The sequence below is a fragment of the Entelurus aequoreus genome, linkage group LG01, assembly GCF_033978785.1.
Source record: "Entelurus aequoreus isolate RoL-2023_Sb linkage group LG01, RoL_Eaeq_v1.1, whole genome shotgun sequence".
In the NCBI taxonomy this organism is placed as follows: domain Eukaryota; kingdom Metazoa; phylum Chordata; class Actinopteri; order Syngnathiformes; family Syngnathidae; genus Entelurus; species Entelurus aequoreus.
In genome coordinates this window covers 93408330-93434312 of record NC_084731.1, presented here as the reverse complement: position 1 = coordinate 93434312, position 25983 = coordinate 93408330, and the positions used below count along the sequence as shown (strand labels likewise).

At 39.5% G+C, this 25983-nt stretch overlaps 1 protein-coding gene across 3 annotated transcripts; it reads right to left on the bottom strand.

The window, feature by feature from the left end:
• Nucleotides 1-221: 221 nt before the first annotated feature.
• Nucleotides 222-25983, bottom strand: LOC133659510 (TSC22 domain family protein 1-like). 3 transcript variants are annotated; one of them, XM_062062205.1, is made up of 3 exons: nt 23348-25983; nt 7455-7506; nt 222-1713 (listed from the first exon to the last, which is right to left on the bottom strand). In XM_062062205.1, the coding sequence occupies exons 1-3, from the start codon at nt 25327-25329 to the stop codon at nt 1444-1446; spliced, it is 2304 nt and encodes a 767-aa protein (XP_061918189.1). In that variant the 5' UTR covers nt 25330-25983; the 3' UTR covers nt 222-1443. The 3 variants fall into 3 exon arrangements, with proteins under 3 accessions (XP_061918189.1, XP_061918191.1, XP_061918190.1); XM_062062207.1 differs by lacking the exon at nt 23348-25983 and adding an exon at nt 12468-12841 and having other exon boundaries at nt 341-1713; XM_062062206.1 differs by lacking the exon at nt 23348-25983 and adding an exon at nt 7687-8633 and having other exon boundaries at nt 342-1713.

Here is a 25983-nt window from a genome sequence, read left to right as displayed (position 1 = left end):
AAAGGAAAATTGTGAGGAATATTACCTCCTGTGACGTCACGCTACTTCCGGTAGAGGCAAGTTTTTTTTTATCAGCGAGCAAAAGTTGCGAACTTTATCGTCGATTTTCTCTACTAAATCCTTTCAGCAAAAATATGGCAATATCGCGAAATGATCAAGTATGACACATAGAATGGATCTGCTATTCCCGTTTAAATAAAAAAAATTCATTTCAGTAGGCCTTTAACTTCTTGCAATCATAAATATTTTAGTTATACATTTGAAAACAATATTAATGAGTTAAAGGTTTGAATCCCAGTTCCTCATTACAAGCATAACATAATGCAAGTACCCGAACAAAACCAAACAAAAAACAGGTCTCTTTTTCTCTGTTTTCACTTTTATTTGAGGTGCAACTGTCTAGTGCAAATCGTAACGTCACATTTGTGTCGGGCTGAGGAACATGCACAAAAACACTCACGTACCTCCTCGCCAGGCATTTCCTTGTTTGCCCACACCACCCGGCTGTACAAAAAGACTGAAAAGAAAAGTGAAACGTCCTCACTCGCTTAAAACAACTCAAGTGAAACATTCTCAAACAAGAAACAGTCCGTTATTGTTTTGAGCGTCCGAGGTAAATAATCGTCGTCTGTTCTCACCACAAGTGCTGATCTAGCAGGTACTTCTCAACCTGGCAAACCATAGATATATATATATATATATATATATACACACACACGTATATGTACATATAAAATAATTGAAAAAGAGATTATATATGTATCTATGGTTACACACCAGGCACTTGGCTGAATTGGCAATGTTGTGGTTCGTCCTATCCAACACCTCGCCGTTATTTTTAACTGTTGCACATCACTTGGACATAAATTACCTCAACCGACAAAAAAAAACCTTTCTCTCTAAAAAAAAAAACAAAAAAAAGAACATTGATTCCCTGCATAAATATTTAGGTCCCCATCCGAGAGGGTTGGGTGTGTCGAGGGGGGTCACGTGACACTAGAGAAGATGCCGAAGTGAACAGTGATGGCGCCACCAATATCGTCCCATTCCAGATGGGGGAGTCCTCGGTTAAAAAGTTTGTCCATTGGTAGCAGCGACATGTGCAAGTGGAGAAGATGCACTGACAAAAAGAAACAAAAATAAAAGGAATGTGTGCTGATTGAGTGGGGGTGCGTGGGGGGTGGGGGGGCAATGGCACACTTTCCACAGATCAATTCACATAATCTTGGTGTGTGTGTCCCCCGTCACCATGACAACAGCGATTGTTCGAAGCAGGTCAAAGTCAAGGCAGACGTACACCATGAACAAAATGTGCAACAAAAACCGTAGGAAATCCTCATAGTGTTGAGGAAGGGGGAGGAGGAGGAGGAGGAGGAGGGGTTATATTATGGCTCCTCTGTTCCCATTCGCTAACCCCTCACAGCTGGGGATTTTTTTATTTTTTTACGCGGATGCGCCAGAGTTTTGTGCGGAAGGGAGGACTTGCGTCGTCCCCGCCGAGGCCTGGACCACGGGCTGGGCGGCGCCGGTGGGGGAGCCGCCGGTCTGGACCTGGGCTTGGAACTGGGCCATCTGCTCTGGGCTGGCCAGGGTCTTTAGCAGGTTGTTCTCCTGCTCCAGCTGGGTGTTGCGCTCGATCAGCTCCTTGATCTGCTCCTTCAGCACCTCCACCTCCTCGCGCACAGCGTACATCAGGTGACTCTTCACCAGGTCCTGAGGAGGTGACAGGGAGGGTGGGGGTCAGCTTTAGTATAGTGTTTTTCAGGCAATGGCGGATGTAGACCAGGGGTGTCCAAAATGTGCATAGTGTTGAAATAAAATCAAACAAAAAAACACAACAATAATAATAAATAAAAGCTCAAATGTTGACACTAATAAGTAGGGATGATGTTTGATAAGAAATGATCGAGTTCAAGCCCATTATCGAATCCTCTTATCGAACCGATTCCTTATCGATTCTCTTATCGAATCCAGTTAGGTTGTTGTATATGGAAAAAAACTAGAGATGTCCGATAATATCGGTCTGCCGATATTATCGGCCGATAAATGCGTTAAAATGTAATATCGGAAATTATCGGTATCGTTTGTTTTATTTACAGTATCGTTTTTATTTTTATTTTTTATTAAATCCACATAAAAAACACAAGATACACTTACAATTAGTGCACCAACCCAAAAAACCTCCCTCCCCCATTTACACTCACACAAAAGGGTTGTTTCCTTCTGTTATTAATATTGTGGTTCCTACATTATATATCAATATATATCAATACAGTCTGCAAGGGATACAGTCCGTAAGCACACATGATTGTGCGTGCTGCTGGTCCACTAATAGTACTAACCTTTAACAGTTAATTTTACAAATTTTCATTAATTACTAGTTTCAATGTAACTGTTTTTGTATTGTTTTACTTTCTTTTTTATTCAAGAAAATGTTTTGAATTTATTTATCTTATTTTATTTGATTCATTTTTTTAAAAAGTACCTTATCTTCACCATACCTGGTTGTCCAAATTAGGCATAATAATGTGTTAATTCCACGACTGTATATATCGGTTGATATCGGTATCAGTTGATATTGGTATCGGTAATTAAAGAGTTGGACCATATCGGATATCGGCAAAAAGCCATTATGGGACATCCCTAAAAAAACACAATATTTGGTTTAACAAAAGCTCACTTTTATTTTATAAGAAAAAAATAAAATGAAATAAATAAATAAATATTGACTGTTACCCCCCTAAAAGAATAAAATAATAAAATATTGACTGTTTTTACCCAAAGTATATTAAGTGGGATTTTTCAGAAAAACAAATATATACAGTAACACAAAAACAACCTGTCTCTGTGATCACTATAGGTGTATAAATAATAATATAGTGTTAAATAAAATCAGTCCCTTGGGCACAAAACTGAAAATAATACAGCTCTCCAAAAAGTGCACTTCTGCTGCTATTGGAACATACTAACCACACACACAGGCAGACAGCTAACAAACAATCCAAGACGTCTAATAAAATTCCAAAGCAGATGAATCCATTCAGGTTCTTTATTGTTGTTGATCTGGCTTTGTGTTTTCCTATCTTTACTTTTGTCTTGCACTGGACTGTTATTTTTTATTTTTTTAAACTGAAATATACACAATGACAAATGTGCAAGCTATGTGATTCAATTAACATACTGAAATGTATTACACAATATGTAAATATTAGCTTCACACAAATATACAGTACTAGCATCAAACAAATACTTCTGAGTGTTGAAACTATTTCGATGGTGGAAATACACGACTGGCAGCCATTTTAAGTCCTCAAAACATCCATTGAAACAGTGCACAAAAATCGTTTTTCAATAAACATCTTCGTATCAAATGTAATCACTTTCCACCTTAATATTGAGTTACATGAACAAGTTAAACAGTTTACTTACAGACTTATCTTTTCCAACGCTTGTAAGAGCTAACACAACTTGTCTACTTCTCAATTGTCTCATGAACTGAACAGACGTCGTCAACCCGGAAGTGCCCAAACTAATGACGCGTAGTATTTTCATATCGCCACAAGGTGTCAGTAAGAGTCTACAACCAAATGGGCATAACATTGCCGTTCCACAGGGCACTTCCTGTGGGAAGGGATTCGTTCCCAGGTTTTCGAATAAAGAACCAACTCTTTTTCTTTACTATAGTGGTCTCGATAACGGGAACCGGTCCTCAAAAAGGGATTCAAGTCCATGGAATCGGTTCTTTTCTTATCGAACAACCAGGAGAACCGGTTTCGAACATCATCCCTACTAATAACTACCGTATTTTTCTGACTATATGTCGCAGTTTTTTTTCATAGTCTGGCCGGGGGTGCGACTTATACTCAGGAGCGACTTATGTGTGAAATGATTAACACATTACCGTAAAATATCAAATAATATTATTTAGCTCAGGCCTGGGCAATTATTTTGACTCGGGGGGCCAAATTTAGAGAAAAATGTGTCTGGGGGCCAGTATATCTGATTTTTAGGAACACTAATACAAAACCTCACAATAATGTCTGATTGAAGGCTAAAAACGTTATGACAGACCGCCTTAAAAAACTGAATTTTTTTTTTTTTTTTTACTAAATGAGACACCCAGAATGTACATGAAAATAAAGAATGTGGTATTTACAATATTAACTATGACCGATAAAACACTGAATATTGACAACATTTGAACGTCACACCCCCTGCTCGATCGACATATTTACAATCAAGTGAGCAACAGAAATGCAACAAACACAGCAAAATATGAAAGTGAAAGGTAAATAAAATAAAAACACCTACGATCTGATATATCACTGAGCTTTAGAACTTTCTTGTAAAAATCTCCTTCCGCGTCTGTCCCTTACACAGGCATTTCAGGCTGGCCTCTCTGGAAACACTCTGTGGAAACGCTCCCCACCCACACTGCTTGGTGCCTCTTCTGAGTTGCTGTGACTTAGATTACCATAGTAACTAATTAGATGACCATAGTAACTAGTATATCATGCAAAAGCGCAGATTCCAACCATTGAAATACTTTGCATAGTTGAAGACTTACGGTCATTTGAAAACAAAACTGCACATCATAATGGCAGCTACACTTTCCATCTTAAAGATCTAAAAAAAAATGTTTGGGAATGTCCAGCGGGCCAGATTGAAAAGATTAATGGGTCACATGTGGCCCCCGGGCCTTAATTTGTTTAGCTCATTCACGTAAGAGACTAGACGTATAAGATTTCATGGGATTTAGCGATTAGGAGTGACAGATTGTTTGGTAAACAATGTTATATATGTATAACATATACCGTATTCTTCGGAGTATAAGTCGCTCCGGAGTATAAGTCGCACTGGCCGAAAATGCATAATAAAGAAGGAAAAAAAACATATATAAGTCAAGTGGTTCTTAACCTGGGTTCGATCGAACCCTAGGGGTTCGGTGAGTCGGGCTCAGGGGTTCGGCGGAGGTCAAAACACACCCGACTCATCGTGTAAATACAAACTTCTCCCAATCGGCGTATTACGGATACGGCAACAGCAGAAGTCAGACTGATTTGCAGGTGTGTAATTTGTTGTGAGTTTATGCACTGTGTTGCTTTTGTTGTTTGAACAAGGTGATGTTCATGCACGGTTCATTTTGTGCACCAGTAAAAAAACATGGTAACACTTTAGTATGGGGAACATATTCACCATTAATTATTTGCTTATTAACATGCAAATTAGTAACATATTGGCTCTTAACTAGTCATTACTTATTAATGCCTTATTCGGCATGGCCTTATTATAACCCTAACCCTCTAACCCTGGCCCTAACCCTCACCAAATAACTCTAAATTAAGTCTTTGTTACTTAGAATATGTTCCCCTAGTGTCCAAAAAACTCTAAATTAAGTCTTTGTTACTTAGAATATGTTCCCCTAGTGTCCAAAAACTCTAAATTAAGTATTTGTTACTTAGAATAAATATGTTCCCCATACTAAAGTGTTACCAAAAACATATAACTTTGTCTTGAATTTGAAAAAAAAACATTTTATTGTCACTAAATAAAGGTTCGGTGAATGCGCATATGAAACTGGTGGGGTTCGGTACCTCCAACAAGGTTAAGAACCAATGTCGCACTGGAGTCGCATTTTTTGGGGAATTTTTTTTGATAAAAGCCAACACCAAGAATAGACATTTGAAAGGCAATTTAAAATAAATAAAGAATAGTGAACAACAGGCTGAATAAGTGTACGTTATATGAGGCATAAATACCTAACCAACTGAGAACGTGCCTGGTATGTTAACGTAACATATTATGGTAAGAGTCATTCAAATAACTATAACATATAGAACATGCTATACGTTTACCAAACAATCTGTCACTCCTAATCGCTAAATCTCATGAAATCTTATACGTCTAGTCTCTTACGTGAATGAGCTAAATAATATTATTTGATATTTTATGCTAACGTGTTAATAATTTCACACATAAGTCGCTCCTGAGTATAAGTCGCACCCCCGGCCAAACTATGAAAAAAACTGCGACCTATAGTCCGAAAAATACGGTACATGTTCTATATGCTATAGTTATTTGAATGACTCTTACCATAATATGTTACGTTAACATACCAGGCACATTCTCAGTTGGTTATTTATGCCTCATATAACGTACACTTATTCAGCCTGTTGTTCACTATTCTTTATTTATTTTAAATTGCCTTTCAAATGTCTATTCTTGTGGTTGGGTTTTATCAAATAAGTGCGACTTATATACACTACCGTTCAAAAGTTTGGGGTCACATTGAAATGTCCTTATTTTTGAAGGAAAAGCACTGTACTTTTCAATGAAGATAACTTTAAACTCGTCTTAACTTTAAAGAAATACACTCTATACATTGCTAATGTGGTAAATGACTATTCTAGCTGCAAATGTCTGGTTTTTGGTGCAATATCTACATAGGTGTATAGAGGCCCATTTCCAGCAACTATCAGTCCAGTGTTCTAATGGTACAATGTGTTTGCTCATTGGCTCAGAAGGCTAATTGATGATTAGAAAGCCCTTGTGCAATCATGTTCACACATCTGAAAACAGTTTAGCTCGTTACAGAAGCTACAAAACTGACCTTCCTTTGAGCAGATTGAGTTTCTGGAGCATCACATTTGTGGGGTCAATTAAACGCTCAAAATGGCCAGAAAAAGAGAACTTTCATCTGAAACTCGACAGTCTATTCTTGTTCTTAGAAATGAAGGCTATTCCACAAAATTGTTTGGGTGGCCCCAAACTTTTGAACGGTAGTGTATGTTTTTTTCCTTCTTTATTATGCATTTTCGGCCGGTGCGACTTATACTCCGGAGCGATTTATACTCCGAAAAATATGGTATACGTATATAATTTCTGGTTCCAGCATTTTTATTTTTTTTTACAGAATAATAAAACATTAAAAAAAATGACTTTTCAGTTTATCACCCTTGATGGGAAAAGTTTGGACACCCCCCAAAAAAAGTGTAATAATCAAGAGCATCCCCCTCCTCTGCAGCCACTGAACAAAATGTCCTTGCGCCGAGTGGGAGGAGCCAATGGCGGGCTGAGTTATTTATACTGAGAGGAGGGGAGGCTGCTGCCTGCCTAGCAACATGCTCCTGAGGAGGAAGATGATGGGGACAATGGGAGGGGAGGGGAGGGATAGCGTGTGAACCTCAGCTTGGCCCACACAAAATCGTGACGGTGCAAGGGAGACTTTAGTCGCTTCTATCACGTTCACCTGCCTGAAAATATTTTCTGACCTTGTAATGTAAATGTAAATTATGGGTATGAACATATGCATGTCCTCTGCAGTGGACATTGGTGTTTTGCTTCTAAAAAAATGGTATGAGTCAAAATAAATTGCCTAGAACCGTTGCACGTTTGTGTCAAACGTGCGGCATTACGTAACACATCTGCTGGTGTGCACCAGGACCACAACTTACCATGGCTTGCTCGATCTTGTTGTCGATGGCCACCACACTCGCACCCGAGGAGCTGAAAGACACACAATGGAACGCCACCATCAGTTAGAATAGTATGATGCAAGAGGCGATGGATGTTGAGGCAGGTGCAGTAACAGTAACAGTAACAGTAACGCGGCTGCAACATGGCGACAAGACAATAAGTGGACATAAAAAATGAAGTGTGGGGGTTTTGGGGACACAAAAACGTCACCTCTTGTCGAGCCGCACCGACGCGCTCTCCTTGCCGAGCACGGAGGACAGAAACGATATGGAGAAATTCCGCAGTTGGCACACGCCAAGGTCCATCGCCACCGTGTAACACTGGGAAGTCATGCTAGTCCGCGCGTCGACACGCCCCGGTGCGCCTCCTCGGCACGGCAAAGCGGCTGTCCGCTGGTAAAGAAGCGGCAAAAGGAGCGCATTCTGGGGGCTCGGCGGTTGCCAGCGCTGCGTGCCAAACACTGAAGGCGGAGGCTTGCGTCTCTGGGTGATGAATGCGGCGGAGAGGACCGAAAGGCCTCCCGATTGGTCGGCGGCGGGGCTCATTTGCATAATGATATGCAAGGACGGCGGTTACAGATTGGACGAAAACATAACCAAAGGCCACCCCATTGGTCGGCGGCGAGGCTCATTTGCATAATGACATGCAGAGATTGGACGGAAACAATCAGTGTAGCGACTTCCCCTTGAACACAGTAACATCAATATTTTTGACTCTTGGACAAATGTGAAAATATATATTTTAAATCGTATTATATTTATAAGCATGCATGTAAGGAAGATGTTTTAGTGGACAATGTCCCCACCTACCGGTCATTTGGAGCACAAGGACAGGTTTAATATTGAATATTGATAGAAAGTGTGTCGTGAAAAAAAGGTGTAATATACATTTATATATTTTTATCTTATTCTCTTTCTTTCTCTTATAATATAATTGTGTATCTAATGTGTTTATTTCTACATTTGAGTGGATAGTAATGGTGATAATAGAGGTAAATATTAGGGATGTCCGATATCGGCCTGCCGATATTATCGGCCGATAAATGCGTTAAAATGTAATATCAGAAATGATCGGTATCGGTTTTTTTATTACCTGTATCGTTTTTTGTTGTTGTTTTTTTTCATTTTTTTATTAAATCAACATAAAAAACACAAGATACACTTACAATTAGTGCACCAACCCAAAAAACCTCCCTCCCCCCATTTCTTTCTGTTATCAATATTCTGGTTCCTACATATATCAATATATATCAATACAGTCTGCAAGGGATACAGTCTGTAAGCACACATGATTGTGCGTGCTGCTGGTCCACTAATAGTACTAACCTTTAACAGTTAATGTTACTCATTTTCATTAATTACTAGTTTCTATGTAACTGTTTTTATATTGTTTTACTTTCTTTTTTATTCAAGAAAATGTTTTTAATTTAGTTATCTTATTTATTTTTATTTTTTTTTAAAGTACCTTATCTTCACCATACTTGGTTGTCCAAATTAGGCATAATAATGTGTTAATTCCACGACTGCATGTATCGGTTGATATCGGTATCGGTTGATGTCGGTATCGGTAATTAAAGAGTTGGACAATATCGGATATCGGCAAAAAGCCATTATCGGACATCCCTAGTAAATATTTATTCTTTGTCAATATTTACATTCAAGATTGTTTGTTGTCATATGCACAGTTAAAACAGACAGTTTGCCGTACAGTGAAAATCTTACTTTGCTAGTCCACCCTTCAACATTGCCACATTTCAATTGATAATACAGGTAAATATGTATTATTTGACAATATTTATATTGCTACATCTCAATTGATAGTAATGGTGATGAGAGGTAAATAATTATTCTTTGTCAATATTTACATTGCTACATTTCAATTGATAGTAATGGTGATAATAGAGGTAGATATGTATTATTTGAAAATATTTATATTGCTACATCTCAGTTGATAGTAATGGTGATAAGAGAGGTAAATATTTATTCTTTGTCAATATTTACATTGCTACATTTCAATTGATAATAGGGGTAAATATGTATTATTTGACTATATTTATACTGCTACATCTCAATTGATAGTAATGGTGATAAGAGAGGTAAATATTTATTCTTTGTCAATATTTACATTGCCACATTTCAATTGATAATAGAGGTAAATATGTATTATTTGACAATATTTATATTGCTCCATCTCAATTGATAGCAATGGTGATAATAGAGGTAAATATGTATTATTTGCCAATATTTACATTGCTACATTTCAATTGATAGTATTGGTGATAATAGAGGTAAATATGTATTATTTGAAAATATTTATATTGCTACATCTCAGTTGATAGTAATGGTGATAAGAGAGGTAAATATTTATTCTTTGTCAATATTTACATTGCTACATTTCAATTGATAATAGGGGTAAATATGTATTATTTGACTATATTTATACTGCTACATCTCAATTGATAGTAATGGTGATAAGAGAGGTAAATATTTATTCTTTGTCAATATTTACATTGCCACATTTCAATTGATAATAGAGGTAAATATGTATTATTTGACAATATTTATATTGCTCCATCTCAATTGATAGCAATGGTGATAATAGAGGTAAATATGTATTATTTGCCAATATTTACATTGCTACATTTCAATTGATAGTATTGGTGATAATAGAGGTAAATATGTATTATTTGAAAATATTTATATTGCTACATCTCAGTTGATAGTAATGGTGATAAGAGAGGTAAATATTTATTCTTTGTCAATATTTACATTGCTACATTTCAATTGATAGTGATGGTGATGAGAGGTAAATATGTATTCTTTGTCAATGTTTACATTGCTACATTTCATTTGATAGTAATGGTGATAATATGGATAAATATTTATTCTTTGTCAATATTTACATTGCTACAATTCAATTGATAATAGAGGTAAATAAATATGTATTATTTGACAATTTTTATATTGCTACATCTCAATTGATAGTAATGGTGATAAGAGAGGTAAGTATTTATTATTTGTCAATAATTACATTGCTACATTTCAATTGATAGTAATGGTGATAATAGAGGTAAATATGTATTATTTGACAATATTTATATTGCTACATCTCAGTTGATAGTAATGGTGATAAGAGAGGTAAATATGTATTCTTTGTCAATATTTACATTGCTACATTTCAATTGATAGTAATGGTGATAAGAGAGGTAAATATGTATTCTTTGTCAATATTTACATTGCTACATTTCAATTGATAGTAATGGTGGTAAGAGAGGTAAATATTTATTCTTTGCAAATAATAAAAAATAATAGAGGTAAATATGTATTATTTGACAATATTTATATTTCTGCATCCCAATTGATAGTAATGGTGATAATATAAGTAAATATTATTGGTAATAATGTTGCTTTTGCATTTAAGTTTATAGTATTGTGCTAGAGAGGTAAATAGTATTTGTTAATATTGTTGTTACTATTAATAATATTATTGTAATTATAGTGTAATAATGATCATTGTCAGTACGGTAATACTACATTTTGCTTCACTAATTGTATTTTATTAATACTGCTACAATTTTTATATAGATATTATATCTGCTGGTGTATCTTTGTTGTTGTTGTCTCTCTCTGTCTTGTCCCTCCTCTGACTTCTATTTTCTTCTTTCGAAGAAATGTTTGTACCAAAACCTTAAAATTGTCGAATTTACTAAAGTTGAACATAAATACTGCTACAAGAGAAGTATCCCACACTTCTCCTCTATAAAGTAAATCTATACAGCAGATACGGGCATATAGATAACAATATTTTCCCCCATGTGGCCAGAAAGGACAGGTAAAAGCTTATTTGCTGTGCGTATTCGTTAAGAGGAGCCTCTGTAACCGGTTTTGAAAATGTTGAAAATGTTATACTTTTAATACCACATAATATATTGCAAAAGTCGGTTTGAATTGAGAATCATGTTGAATCGAGGATTGTTTCATAATCATATCGTCAGTTGTAAGATTCACATCCCTAATTACTGAATCGCTATTAAGCAAATAACCTGGGGTGTAAAAGGCAAATTGTATTTGCAAATTCAATTCTGGAGGAGAAAATAAACATGTAGTGTATCAAAACAAATTTAAAAACGAAAGTATAAAATATAGCAGTCAAAAACAAATAAGGACGGAATGTATCCTAAACAATCAGCCCAAAGATGCAGTGATTGGTTTGCAATGAAGATTAAGCAAGAACTGACGAGATCACCTAACACTGAGGTCAATCAGTTGCTTCTAATCAATCACTGGTTAGTAAGGCTGATGTTTTCAACAACTCTGATAACCAGCACACAAAGAAGAAGTGCACTGACTCGTGGGAGGGTGCAGAATAATCAGAGGAACCAATGTTCACCCACATTGCAGACAAAGGTGTGGCTTTGGTGCCTGTGTTGTCTCACACATGCACACTTTAATTCTCATCAGGCTGATACGTGGACCTGTTGTTGCTGCCCAACAGCACCTTGTTCTGATTGGCAGAAAAGTCAAAGTTGCTTGCATGCATCTCTTCTCCCATCTGTCAAACCTAAAAGGTGCTTATTTCATTATATTCCTCTCCGGAGTTTCCAGAGAACCACCATTTGACGTCTAAAGTTGAGGTTATTAAGGTGCTTCTGTAAGCTTAACCATAAACTGTGTGTTGACTTGCTCTGTTGGGCCACTGAAGCCCATAAGTAGGCTGAGAAATGAGGACGCTAACATGAGAGCTGGAACATGATGTGCTGCTCAGCCAGTCAGCAAGCCAAGATGGCGACCTATTGGTCCAGGAGATGAACGTCAGTCAGCCAACCGATACAAAGCGTGCATGTGCAAAAGGCAAAAACATTGTGTCCGCGGGTGGATCGAGGGTCTGCACATGCCCACGGTGGGTAGAAGACGCAAATCTACAGAATTCCAGACTAACATCACCACAACAGTACAGATGCTACACTAACACAAAATGGCCTCCATCATTACCTCTTTAGATGTTTCTCCAGCTCCCAGAAGAAAAGCTTCACGGCCATGGCTTCCTGGCCCGGCACTCTTTCGGCCTCGGCTAGCCCCTTTTCTCTCATTGATGCTCAGGTTAAAAACCACACGGTCCACACAACACGTTCCCACCTGCCACCCAAAACAAACACCACCACTGTTCCTCCTCTGTTCTCCAAACCTCTGCCCTTTGACCCTTACCCCTGTCCCCCTCAGTGCTTCGCATCAGGGGAGTTGGACCGACAACATAGACCCTGGACGGAGCGGAGGAGGACGGGGAAGGGAGCGGGAGTGCGTGTGGACGACGGTGCTGTGGTGCCCCCTGCGCCCGCCACCCCTGTGCTTGAATTGAAGCTTGCGTGGTTGGCGAGCAGCACTAAGAGGGTGGGCTGTGACGTCACTGCATTAGGAGTCATGTCGCCTCCCCTTCAGTTGTTATGTAAACTGTCAGCAGAGATTAGAGCAATCCATCCAATTGGATGAGCCAATCTTGACCACATACCCCGTTAGCACGAGTATCATCACCAAGAGGTCCCGCCCAGATCTGGCGGTTGGAATAAAACTGTATATCGCATCCCCCGCCACAAAGTTCTTGGTGGAATTCGACTGACCGTCCCGCATCCTTGCACCCAAAACATGATAACGTCCACCTTGTCGCCCTTGTGTCTCCCCACGCGGGGAGAGAAAATGTTTAAGTTGTAGGAGGAGCGCCATTGGCAGTGCTGTCACTCTGCATTAGTGCATGCATGCTGGACATACACATGCACAGCATGGGGCTCTACTGGCCTCACGTGTACCTCCACGCTCGCACACACAGGTTACAGTACAGTCGGCGAACAAATACCATTCGAATGATCTGAAGCCGCTCATTTTCCTGTTTTAATGCAAACAAAAATTGGATCGTAGAGCAGAGAAAAAACACAGAAGCGCACGATTCACCTCATTAAGTCTTATATACGTGTCACTGAAAGGGCCAGAAACAGGAGGCGTACTGGAGTGCTTAGAACGCCATTTGCCAAAGTGGCAATGCCATCAAGTGGTTGACTGTAAATGTTCTATTGACTACGTTTATGTACATCATGTACTCGCACGGTGGGTGGGCAGTCCACGTGAGCACAACTGCTCAGAACAAAAGGCTAGAAGCTATTTACACGGAGATCTCACTGTAAGAAAGATCTAACCGGTATTTCCAGCCAATCACTGTTAGAGGCGTGTCGCTTCAGCCAATACCCTGAGACCATGGCGTTTGCTACGTCAGAGGACGCCCGTACGGGATGCTTTTATTCAGTGTGTGTCCAGGTCCGTCCATCTTTCCAAGCTCAACAAAGGGCTGACCCATATATGGCTCAAGCCCACCGTAAACAGTGGACACTATGGGAGATCACAATGGTGGCCCTTAATGCGCCACCTGGTGTTGCGGCTCACTTTCTTCCCCGCATATGTCCACCATCTTATCTTCCACCTCTCTAAAAACAGCTGTCACTCCTTGACCAGTTGAGCTAGTCCCAGAGAGTAGTTACTAGTATAGTTAGGACTAGGAGTAGCCATTTCGTCCCTATTCTTTTTTTTTTTTTTTACAATTTCGGTTTAAGTAATATTTACATACACCACAGTGATGTAAGTAGGACACTTTGGATGTAATTTGCTCCTTTACAGTCATCCCTCTTTTTGTGCATGGTGTGCTGTAGGGGTGTAACGGTACGTGTATTTGTATTGAACCGTTTCGGCACGGGGGTTCCGGTTCGGTTCGGAGGTGTACCGAACGAGTTTCCACACGGACATATTAAGTAGCGTAACGCACGTTGTGTAAACAATGCACACCGAGGCACAACACACGGCATGCTAGCAGCTAACGGGCTACGATAGACTGACCATACGACCTCTTTTCACCTGGCATGTCATCTTTTGCGGAGCTGTCAGGGCGAAGTTTCTTAAATGCCTCAAATGTCCGGCATTTTGAGTTAGGGTTGCGTGTATTTTCAATGTACGTTCAGGGTTAAGAAGGGGTTAAAAACAAAACAAATTGTGCGCGCAGCAGCATTGGTGAGGGAGGGGCAGAGACAGAGAGAGCGAGAGAGTTATGATAAACGCGCATGCGACGCCAGGCTCTGCTTTTTATCCATAGATTTATCAGATTTTATTTTTTATTATCTATAGCAGGGATGTCAAAAGTGTGCCCCGGAGGCCATTTGCGGCCCACAGCTAATGTTTTAAAGAAGAAGAACCATGATAAACATTCTGAATTTATTTAATTCCTCCATTCTTTCACTCTCAAAATAATCTTACTTATCTCACCAAATGAAATGTAACTTACTTCACCAATTATTATTTATTTTTATTGTGATTACTTATGGAGTATATTGTGAATAAATTGAGAACAGGAAGTGAACAAAAGTTTTAGCAACTGTTATGTAAAAGAAAAGGGGTAGGATTAAATAAGCTCTGCCTCTTCCTACTCCTTTTCGAACATGTTGAAAAGAGAAACTGGAAATTGTGATGTATCATGTTTAGGGCTGCAACAACTAATCGATTAAATCGATTATTAAAATAGTTGCCGATTAATTTAGTCATTGATTCGTTGGATCTATGCTTTTTATTTTTTTTTATTTTTAATAATTTTTTTTATTTTTTTATTTAAATAAACTTTTATTTATAAACTGCAACATTTACAAACAGCTGAGAAACAATAATCAAAATAAGTATGGTGCCAGAATGCTGTTTTTTTCCAATAAAATACTGGATAGGATAGAAATGTAGTTTGTCTCTTTTATCCGATTATTACTCGATTAATCGAAGTAATAATCAACAGATTAATCGATTATCAAATTAATCGTTAGTTGCAGCCCTAATCATGTTGTATGCTTGCATGTTCGAAATAAACTCAAACTCAAAGGCCCACGGCACATTCTAAAAATACTATTAAAATAAACAAAAACATAACAAAAGTGAAATAAAAAAGCTTAAATGTGAAATGTAATTTAGAAAAAGTTGCAATGTTGACTAATAAAACAAAGCTGTTTTTTTTTCTTTTGAACTGTCATTGCTCAAAAAATAATATTGAATCAAAATCAATGTTATTATGAATCATTGACCTATCCAAGGTTCCGATTACTTCACATCAAATATTCCACCAAGAAAAATATTTTTGGTGGAAGATTTTGCAAATTTGGTAAATAAATAACCCAAAAATGTATATTTTGTTGTTTTCTTACTGTATCGAAAATGAACCGAACCGTGATCTCTAAACCGAGGTACGTACCGAACCGACATTTTTGCGTACCGTTACACCCCTAGTGTGCTGTGATTTGCCTGCCTTAATCCACATCACTTGTCCTCAGCCAGTTGGGAGACATGCACTAACGTGTGATTGGTGTGTGTATACTGTATTTGAAGACTAGCCAAATCTGGTTTGCCTATTATTATGAGCACTGTGACTTACAAGGTTGTTTTTGTTGCACAAATGCAAAATAAACTATTTATTTTTGGTATTTTGACCAGCAATAAAGAACATTTAAGTGAAGGAATGGAGACCAAAAGTGGCAATGAAGAAGAACCTTCTATTTGTTTGAAATTGAGGATGAAGTCCACAATTTTTTCCGAGACACAGACTAAACAAGAGATAAGCAACGCCCCAAAACTCAAAACAGCTCTCCCAGCAGCAGCTCCTCTAGAGCGTAAGCCAATCGTCCTCAGCTCGGCATGCAATGGCTTACATAACCAACCCGTTGCCATATGGTTCATGCGAGAAAAATGAGCAATAAGAACAACATCTCTGCTTGTTTAGTGACACTGCAAGGATGAGCTTTAAGCTTCCCGCAGACGTTTGATTTGCACAGAGACTAAAATAACAGAAAATTGCATTGCACTGCTGCATTTCCTGCTCACAATTCTTGATAAATTATTCATGCATTTCAAGAGCAAAAAGCATTTTGAACCACACCAGATAGGAGGAAGTCTGGGACATATTAGATGATTATGAACAAATGTGGATTCACGTTTTGTTGGCTGTCTAGCAAATCATAACCAAGCATAAAAATGTTGGTACCCTAAAAACAGTAATGCATGCAAGACCATCTCCCTGTAAGCCACACAGAAACAGCAGGAAAGCACAGACACGATCACAGTAGAGCACTTTTGTTTCACTCCCTGCGTTTACATCAGGGGTGTCCAAACATTGAGTTGTTGGCCGCATTGGGCCAAAAAAAATTAGGTTGAGGGTCGAAAGCCAACTGCATGCAAAGTGACATCATATATGCAGTACAGGCCAAAAGTTTTGGACACACTCATTTCAATGCTTTGTCTTTATTTTCATGACTATTTACATTGTAGATTGTCACTGAAGGCATCAAAACTATGACACCTGTGAAGTGAAAACCCTTTCAGGTGACTACCTCTTGAAGCTCATCAAGAAAATGCTGCATTTAGTTTAGATAATAATGAGTCATATATCGGAATATGGGATCCATTATTTAAATTTGTTTTAACTATTAAATGAACCAAAATATGACTTATTATATATTTGTGGAATTTATTGGACACAGTGTGTTGTCAAGTTTATGAGATGCGATGCAAGTGTAAGCCACTGTGACACTATTGTTCATTTTTTATTTATTTTTCTTAATGTTTTTAATGATAATATCAATGAGGGTTTTTTAATCACTGCTATTTTGAAATTGTTACTAATATTGATACTGTTGTTGATAATATTCATTTTTGTTTCACTACTTTTAGATTGTTCCGTGTCATGTTTGTGTGTCCTCTCAATTGCTGTTTATTGCTATTCTGAGTGTTGCTGGGTCGGGTTTGGTTTTGGAATTGGATTGCATTGTAATGGTATTGTTGTGTATTGTTTTGTTGGTTTAATTAATAAACTCATTAAACAATTCAAAAATATATATATATAAATAAATGCAGAGAATGTGCAAAACAGTAATCAAACAAATTTTGAAGAAAGTAGAATATGAAACATGTTTTCAGTTATTTCACCTTTTTTTGTTAAGTACATAACTCCACAAATTAGTAAGTATACAATTTTTGAGCCTTTCTAGAGAAAGTCATATCATTGTAGTAAATTATGCAAATTACTCGATGTCATGGTGACCACGCCCATAGCCACGCCCCCACCGCCACAGGTATCTTGGCAGTTTATGGGAAACACTGTCATAGTTTTGATGACTTCAGTGACGATCTACAATATTATTATAATATATTATAAATTATATTATAGTCATGAAAATAAAGAAAACACATGATTTTGGTCATTTTAGCTCGTTTAGATAAATAGTATATTGGTAAATGGGGCAAGTCTAGTCCAGTGTGTGCCCTGCATCTCGCCTGAAGTCAGCTGGGATAGGCTCCAGTTTACTTGCGCGTTCCGCATCCCTAATGAGGACAGGCGGTAAAGAAAATGGATGAATGGATAGTAAATGGGCTCTCACAAGTACAGTGGTGCCTCGTCTTACAAGTTTAGGTCACTCTGTAACGGAATTCGTAACCCAAAATACTCGTATCTTTTCAACAAGAAAACATTTCTGGATAACAAATCATATAGAGAAAGAATATAATGTACTGGAAACTACAGTAGTTTAATGAAGTAATGTAATTATCATGTACATCAGTGGTCCCCAACCACCGGGCCGCGGCCCGGTACCGGTCCATGGTTTGATTGGTACCGGGCCGCACAAGAAATTAAAAAAAAAAAAATTATATATATATATATATATATATATATATATATATATATATATATATATATATATATATATATATATATATATATATATATATATATATATATATAAATATATAAATATATAAATAAATAAATAAATAAATATATATATATATATATATATATATATATATATATATATATATATATATATATATATATATATATATATATATATATATATACACAGTATATATATATAAATAATTATTTTTTATTTTTTATTAAATCAACATAAAAAACACAAGATACACTTACAATTAGTGCACCAACCCAGAAAAACTCCCTCCCCCATTTACACTCATTCGCACAAAAGGGTTGTTTCTTTATGTTATTAATATTTGTGGTTCCTACATTATATATCAATATAGATCAATACAGTCTGCAGGGATACAGTCCGTAAGCACACATGATTGTATTTTTTTTTAAATAAAAATTTTTTAAATACATGATTGTATTTTTTTAAATATTTGTTTAAAAAAAGTTAGCAGCTAAATAAAGGACAAGCGAGCATCCCAGTAAACAGTATATGTATATACATACATATACATATACATGTGTGTGTGTGTGGACATGGACAAAGATAAGACCTTCTGGAGGAAAGTTCTGTGGTCAGATGATACAAACATTTAGCTGTTTGGCCACAATACCCAGCAATATGTTTGGAGGAGAAAAGGTGAGGCTTTTAATCCCAGGAACGCCATTCCTACCGTCAAGCATGGTGGGGGTAGTATTAAAGTACCAATGATTGTCACACACACACTAGGTGTGGTGAAATTTGTCCTCTGCATTTGACCCATCCCCTTTTTCACCCCCTGGGAGGTGAGGGGAGCAGTGGGCAGCAGCGGTGGCCGCGCCCAGGAATCATTTTTGGTGTTTTAACCCCCAATTCCAACCCTTGATGCTGAGTGCCAAGCAGGGACGTAATGGGTCCCATTTTTTTAGTCTTTGGTATGAGTATTAGGCTTTGGGCCTGTTTTTCTGCCAATGGAACAGGTGCTTTACACAGAGTAAATGGGACAATGAATAAAGAGGATTACCTCCAAATTCTTCAGGACAACCTAAAATCATCAACCCGGAGGTTGTGTCTTGGGCACAGTTGGGTGTTCCAACAGGACAATGACCCCAGACACACGTCAAAAGTGGTAAAGGAATGGCTAAATCATGCAATAATTAAGGTTTTAGAATGGCCTTCCCAAAGTCCTGACTTAAACCCCATTGAGAACATGTGGACAATGCTGAAGAAACAAGTCCATGTCAGAAAACCAACAAATTTAGCTGAACTTCACCAATTTTGTCAAGGAGTGGTCAAAAATTGAACCAGAAGCTTGTGGATGGCTACCAAAAGCGCCTTATTGCAGGGAAACCTGCCAAGGGACATGTAACCAAATATTAACAGTGCTGTATGTATACTTTTGACCCAGCAGATTTGGCCACATTTTCAGTAGACCCATAAAAAAATTCCTAAAAGAACCAAACTTCACTTTTTTTTGTGACAAACAAGTATGTGCTCCAATCACTCTATCACGAAAAAATAAGAGTTGTAGAAATTATTGGAAACTCAAGACAGCCATGACATTATGTCCTTCACTAGTGCATGTAAACTTTTGACCACGACTGTATACACACACACACACGTACACGTGTATATATATAAATAATTTAGGGAAGTAACAATGTCAGTAACTGTGGTAAAACTCCCGACGGATAGGATTACCGTTTTAAATAAAAATCATTCAAAAACCATGATTGATAACTGCACTTTGATGGACTCACAGACTGACTGGCGCCAGCTCGCCAGCTTAAATGCTAAAATTAAAACAAGAGACATTAACGGCTTTTCCCATTATAATATACCCCAATCTAAACTTATATAAACACATTGCTGTCTGAGTAACTAAGCTATTCAATTGTGCACATCATTGAACCTACAAGCTTTCGTTTGTACAGACTTAAGTAAAGCACATACTTGTGTTTTTGAAAATATGGTTGATGATAGCCAAAACACATTGAAGAGCTGCTATAACACACACTTTTGGAAAATCTATTGATTAGAAAGACCAGAGCTGCTGCAACCTGACGTTTAATGCACAACATGACTTCCCAGTGTAAACATTGCCTCTTATCACATGTATTTATATCCTGTCTAACTCTTATCAACACTACAAATATGTATGTTGCTTTTTAGTGCATAAGGTCCACAACGGCTAAGAAAAAAAATGAGTAGCAGAAGCCAACCACTTCCCTTCCCACATCATAAAAGACCAATGCTAAATCTGTCAAGGTTTAATCTGCAAGATGGCAGCATGACCAAACCAGTGTCATCACAAGGATGCAAATATGATTTTACACATTTAAAGATGTTTTTTTCTGTCGGAACAAGTGATCATTCCGTTTGTAACAACCCCATGCTGGATGTTAAATCAATCAGTAAGCTGGGAGCAGTTTCGAAACTGCCTAATCGTCAGTTCATTCATTCGGTCGTTGCGTGCAGAAAGGTCTTTTCCTCACTTGTGAGAAAAGCACATTTAGGTCAGTGACTCTCAAAGCACGTTAAAATTATATAAAGCACTTGGGGCCCAGACCCAAGGAATTGAAGGGCATACACTGCCCCTATGTGGCAAATTACGGTACCACATCACAAGGAAGCAAAGCACAAAGGTTATATTTTTTCATTTCTCATTACCAGACACGATTGCTAAAAAGACACACACATAGATACAACTAAAGTCTCATGAAGACGCAAAGGAGGACCAACCCAACAGGTGATGAATGTTCTGCATAATTCACAACAGATACATATTTCTGTGAGCATTGCAGTATAGCATTTTTTCAAATTATAGCATTAGAAAATGCCTTTTGAGCTTGTTCGTTCCCACTGACGGCATAAACATTCTGTTTTAATGACGGTGTTTGAACAGGTGTGTCCATGTCAAGACGCATAACTCACAAACTGAAGCTCGGAAGATTAGTCTTTGAAAGGCATCTTACTATGACTAATGCACATTGGCAATCATTGTCCCACCCAACTGAATTGGCATGATCATGTTTTCCAATCATGACCATAATGATGAGTGCAGGAACAGAAATTGAGGTTTCCTGTGTTTATGGGCAAACTGATTTTTACCGTGAGGACTTTTATTAAAAAGTGCTTACACAGTTTGACTGTTCATGCAGGTCCATGACATCTTGTAAAACACATTGTGTACATTAGGATGATCAGTTAATGAAATGCACATTGTGGTAGGTCAGTGGTTCTTAACCTGGGGTCGATCGAACCCTAGGGAATCGGTGAGTCGGGCTCAGGGGTTCGGCGGAGGTCAAAACACACCCGACTCATCGTGTAAATAAAAACTTCTCCCTATCGGTGTATTACGGATACGGCAACAGCAGAAGTCACACTGATTTGCAGGTGTGTAATTTGTTGTGAGTTTATGCACTGTGTCGGTTTTGTTCTTTGAACAAGGTGATGTTCATGCACGGTTCATTTTGTGCACCAGTAAAAAAACATGGTAACACTTTAGTATGGGGAACATATTCACCATTAATTAGTTGCTTATTAACATGCAAATTAGTAACATATTGGCTCTTAACTAGTCATTATTAAGTACTTATTAATGCCTTATTCGGCATGGCCTTATTATAACCCTAACCCTGGCCCTAACCCTCTAACCCTAACCCTAACCAAATAACTCTAAATTAAGTCTTTGTTACTTAGAATATTTTCCCCATACTAAAGTGTTACCAAAAACATATAACTTTGTCTTGAATTTGAAAAAAAAAAATCAATTTTATTTTTCACTAAAGAAGGGTTCGGTGAATGCGCATATGAAACTGGTGGGGTTCGGTACCTCCAACAAGGTTAAGAACCACTGGTTTTTATGAGTGTTGCTTAAGTATGTTTTCTCTGTATTGAACGGATGCTGAAGCTTTACAAAAGTCAAACTACACAAACTCCCGCAGGCCCAAATCCCCACTTACAATGTTTGAGGACTCCACAGGAGACCCACCAAACCCTATTATCAACAGGTGGCTACTTGACACGCCCTTACATGCCTGATCTACTGCTTGTGAAAAGCCCCGGAACTTAACGTGGTCACAAGACACGCTGGGCTACTCCTCAAGAATAAAATGAAGCAAACACTCTTTCAATTTATAAGCAAAAAGCTGAGATAAATTCTGGTCAAGGCACACAGCCTATACTCAAAGAAAATTAAAACTTTACCAGCAAAAGCAATTATGTTTCTTTGAAATACACATTTATATCATAACAAATGTCTCTTAAGTGGGCAACTTTAACATGTCTAAAATATCAAACAATTACTATGTTGTCTGTCTCTCCTGCTCACCCTTAAATGTGAACATGGAAAAAAAAACTAAACAAAGAAAAGCACGACACTGCTGCCTCAAGAGGTAACAGTTCATGTAAGAAGGAAAGAGAGGTATATTTTAGGAAAGGAAAAAAATGAACAGTGTCATGTTTAATTGTGCCAAAGACTGTCTGTTGTTGCTGCAACCTGCAACAAAGACTATTTCATGGAAAAGGCCACTTAAAGAAAAGCATACTAAGCTATTTTGGACCACAGCCACCATGTTTGTATGTAGCTAAACATGACTCAGACCATGGCAAGGTGCAACCCTTGACCCCTTGACAAGTATGCATGTGCACATTTAAATCAGATGCACGTGTTCGCCCCGGGGGAATCAACAGCGCAGCTAGATAATAAAAGGTGTTCACGTCAGAGGAGAAGGAGAATGAAGGACGAAGGAAGGTATAGTCAGGTGTTTTAGAGACGGGTATGATTCCTTCAAGGGTACAAACGCAATGCAAGTTTTACAGTTTGCTGTTGATGAGTAATAATCACACCACAGGAACATGCACATAATTATTTTCTCTGACTACTATTACTACCACTTACGGCATTTAGATGATACAATCTAACCAGTGAAGACACTTTTACTTTTTTACCATTAGTTCTATTATTTGTGTCATACTAGATTTGCATTGCTTTTGCAATTTACTTATTTTATTGTTTTATATTATATGCTGCTAGTCAGTCAAAACATTGTTTGAGTACATTGAGGATGCCTTTGTGTAATACCCAGTTTACACTAAAACAACAAACTATGGCCTCACCTGTCCTCCTCTCCTTCAGCAGGGTGAGTCCTCAGGCCAGCAGCAGCAGCAGCCACGAAGGCGCTGGCCTCAGCTGACATCCCCATGTGGGCCAAGCTTCCGACAGCGATGCCGGCGTCCAGGGCAACTCCACCCGTGGCAGTGCCCAGCCTGGGCAGTCCCAGAAGGCCTTGGTGCTGAAATAAAAACTTATGCGCATCTTCCAGCTGGGAGGATTTGAGGGAGCTTCCTCCTGACACTGGGCCGGGGTAAAGAGTCGTGCCTGGAGTCAGAAGGGGTTGAAGGTCAGCTTGAAGTGCAGTCAAAGGCGTGTATGGGGTTCCATGCGCTGGTGGTACAGTGGGGGTGGAGACTGGCTGTAGAGAATGAGAAGGTTGCTGTCTGGTTTCCCCAACAGCTGGAGACAGATGACCAAGATGGGGTAAGTGTTGAGCGATGTTGCCTGGTGGATGTGCGGCGACCCCTGATCCTGCTGATATGGATGCTACAATGTGTGTCAGTGGAGGCTGAACCTGGGTTTGAAATGGAGCAGTGGGTTGAATGAAGTCTGGCTGCCGACCGCTTCCTCCGGCTAGGATTCCGGTATTAAGAAGAGGTGAAACATATCCCCCCTGGGCTTGTGCCTGGTGCCAGTCCACAGCGTAGGGTAACTGCTGAGGGGATTGGTTTATAGCAGCCTGCCCGCTCACCTGCTGCATAGTTGCCGGGAGAGCACCGGGAGTGCCTGGCTTCTGCATGTGAGCGGCACCAACTATTTCCTGGGGTGACACATAGTTGAGTGGGGTAGTTTGCACCGGTGCTTGTGGTGGGCTTTGAATTGAATGTGGACTGGTGAAGTCCTGGCTGGGCAGCTGATAAGGTTGCAAATTGTGAGGTGGCTGGACAGCTGGAAGTACGGGACTTACTCCAGCATTACCAGGCTCAGTCTCTACAGAAGCCTCTGCACCTTTAGGTGCCTCCGATATCGCTGCGGGTGGAATCTCTTTCTCATAATATTCCGTACACGTCCATCTCCCTTTGCGGAACGGCTCAGAGTTAGTGTCCAGTTTGACCACCCTGAAACGAGAGCTGGTCGTCGTCTGGGTTTGAGTGCTAGAGGCAGCAGCAGGCGGGCCTGTTCCTCCACCAGTGGAAGATGTTGGCGCACTCACACCGCTGTTGTCAAAACCTTGTTGCCCAGATGGGTGAACTGGATTGACAGTAGAGACATTTGGAAAATTCCCATTGCCTTGTGAATGTGCATCACTGGCTCTACCAGCAGTAGGGGCTGATGGTTGAGCTACCCCACCTGCGGGTTTGGTGCTATCCAACAGTGGTGGCTTCTGGGACTGGGTAACCCCTGTTTTGAAAACCACACCTGGGCTGGTGCTAGCATTGGGAAGAACTGGCAACGATGGTTCACCTCCCCCCAAGTTGTCTGGGTGATGCGGATTGGGCAGAGGGTAATAATGCTGCACGGTTCCATTTACCATGGAAGTTTGCTTCTGGGATCCCTGGATGGAATGTGGATACGAAGGCTCGTTCGGCGACACGAGGCCTGGCGTGTCGACCCCGTGGAGACTGTTTAACGTCTCATCCGACGAACTTCTCTCCGGCACGCCCGTGTCCGTGGCCCGGGACACCGAAGCATCCAGCATATCAGAGGAGGAGAGGTCCTCGGTGTGTGATTCATCCAGGTCGTCATAGCTCTCGGTGTCATCGGCCAGGCTGTTACTGCCGCTTACGTTGACCTGGGCAGAAGTGACGCTCGTTATCTGGAAACCGCTTTTCTTCTTCATCTGGGCTCCGGCCAACTGGGACGCGGGCTGCTGGTGAGGTCCTGGGGAGGACGTTCCAGCCGGGGCCGGACTGTCTTCAATCATGACGACTCCAGAGCCAGTGGAAGAGGCAGGGGCCCCGCTGCTGCCTCGGCGGTAATGATACACAGTCTTCCTGCTACTACCAGCAGCGGGCGGGTCTCCAGAAAAGTCCTGGTGGTGCATACTCGCTCAAGACAGGCTCAAGTTGGTTGCGTTCCTTGGAAAAAGGCCTGGCGGCTAGCTCGCCTGTGATGCTAAAGCCCCATCAGTGAAATGTCAAATGACTTATTTCATTCCATTAACGACGGGAATTGGACTTAATACGCGGACTTCAGCGACTAAACACACTAATGTGCCTTACATAAAAGCAGAGGTGAATAAAAAGGAATAATTCATTCAAAAAAATTCGGCTAGACAGTTAGCTTAAAAGCCCTGTTAGGTCAACAGAAAGTGATTAGCTCCGCTCCTCCGGATCTTGTCGTACCTTGCAAATGTTGTACAGCTCAAATGGTCGCGTCACAGCCAAGCAAAGCGAAGGCTTTTTTCCGCCGTATAAACACTTCTTTTGCGGCGGTCAGGTGGTCGTCGACCTATGTCGCATGAAACCAGTCGCTGCGTCCATTCCTCTGGCTGACGTCCTCTTCTTTCCCCCCGAAACAAACTTGGCGACTATCGCACGTCATCTACAATCAACTGACAGTGTCGTCGGGACTAATGTCGGTCTTTTCGTGTCAAAATCGGGCGGCCGTGTGCCCTTAACGAGACCGTGTTTGCTGTATCATTGCCGGTGAGCAGCGGCAGCTAACGGGGCTGTCAGACTCCGAGGGGAGGAGGAAT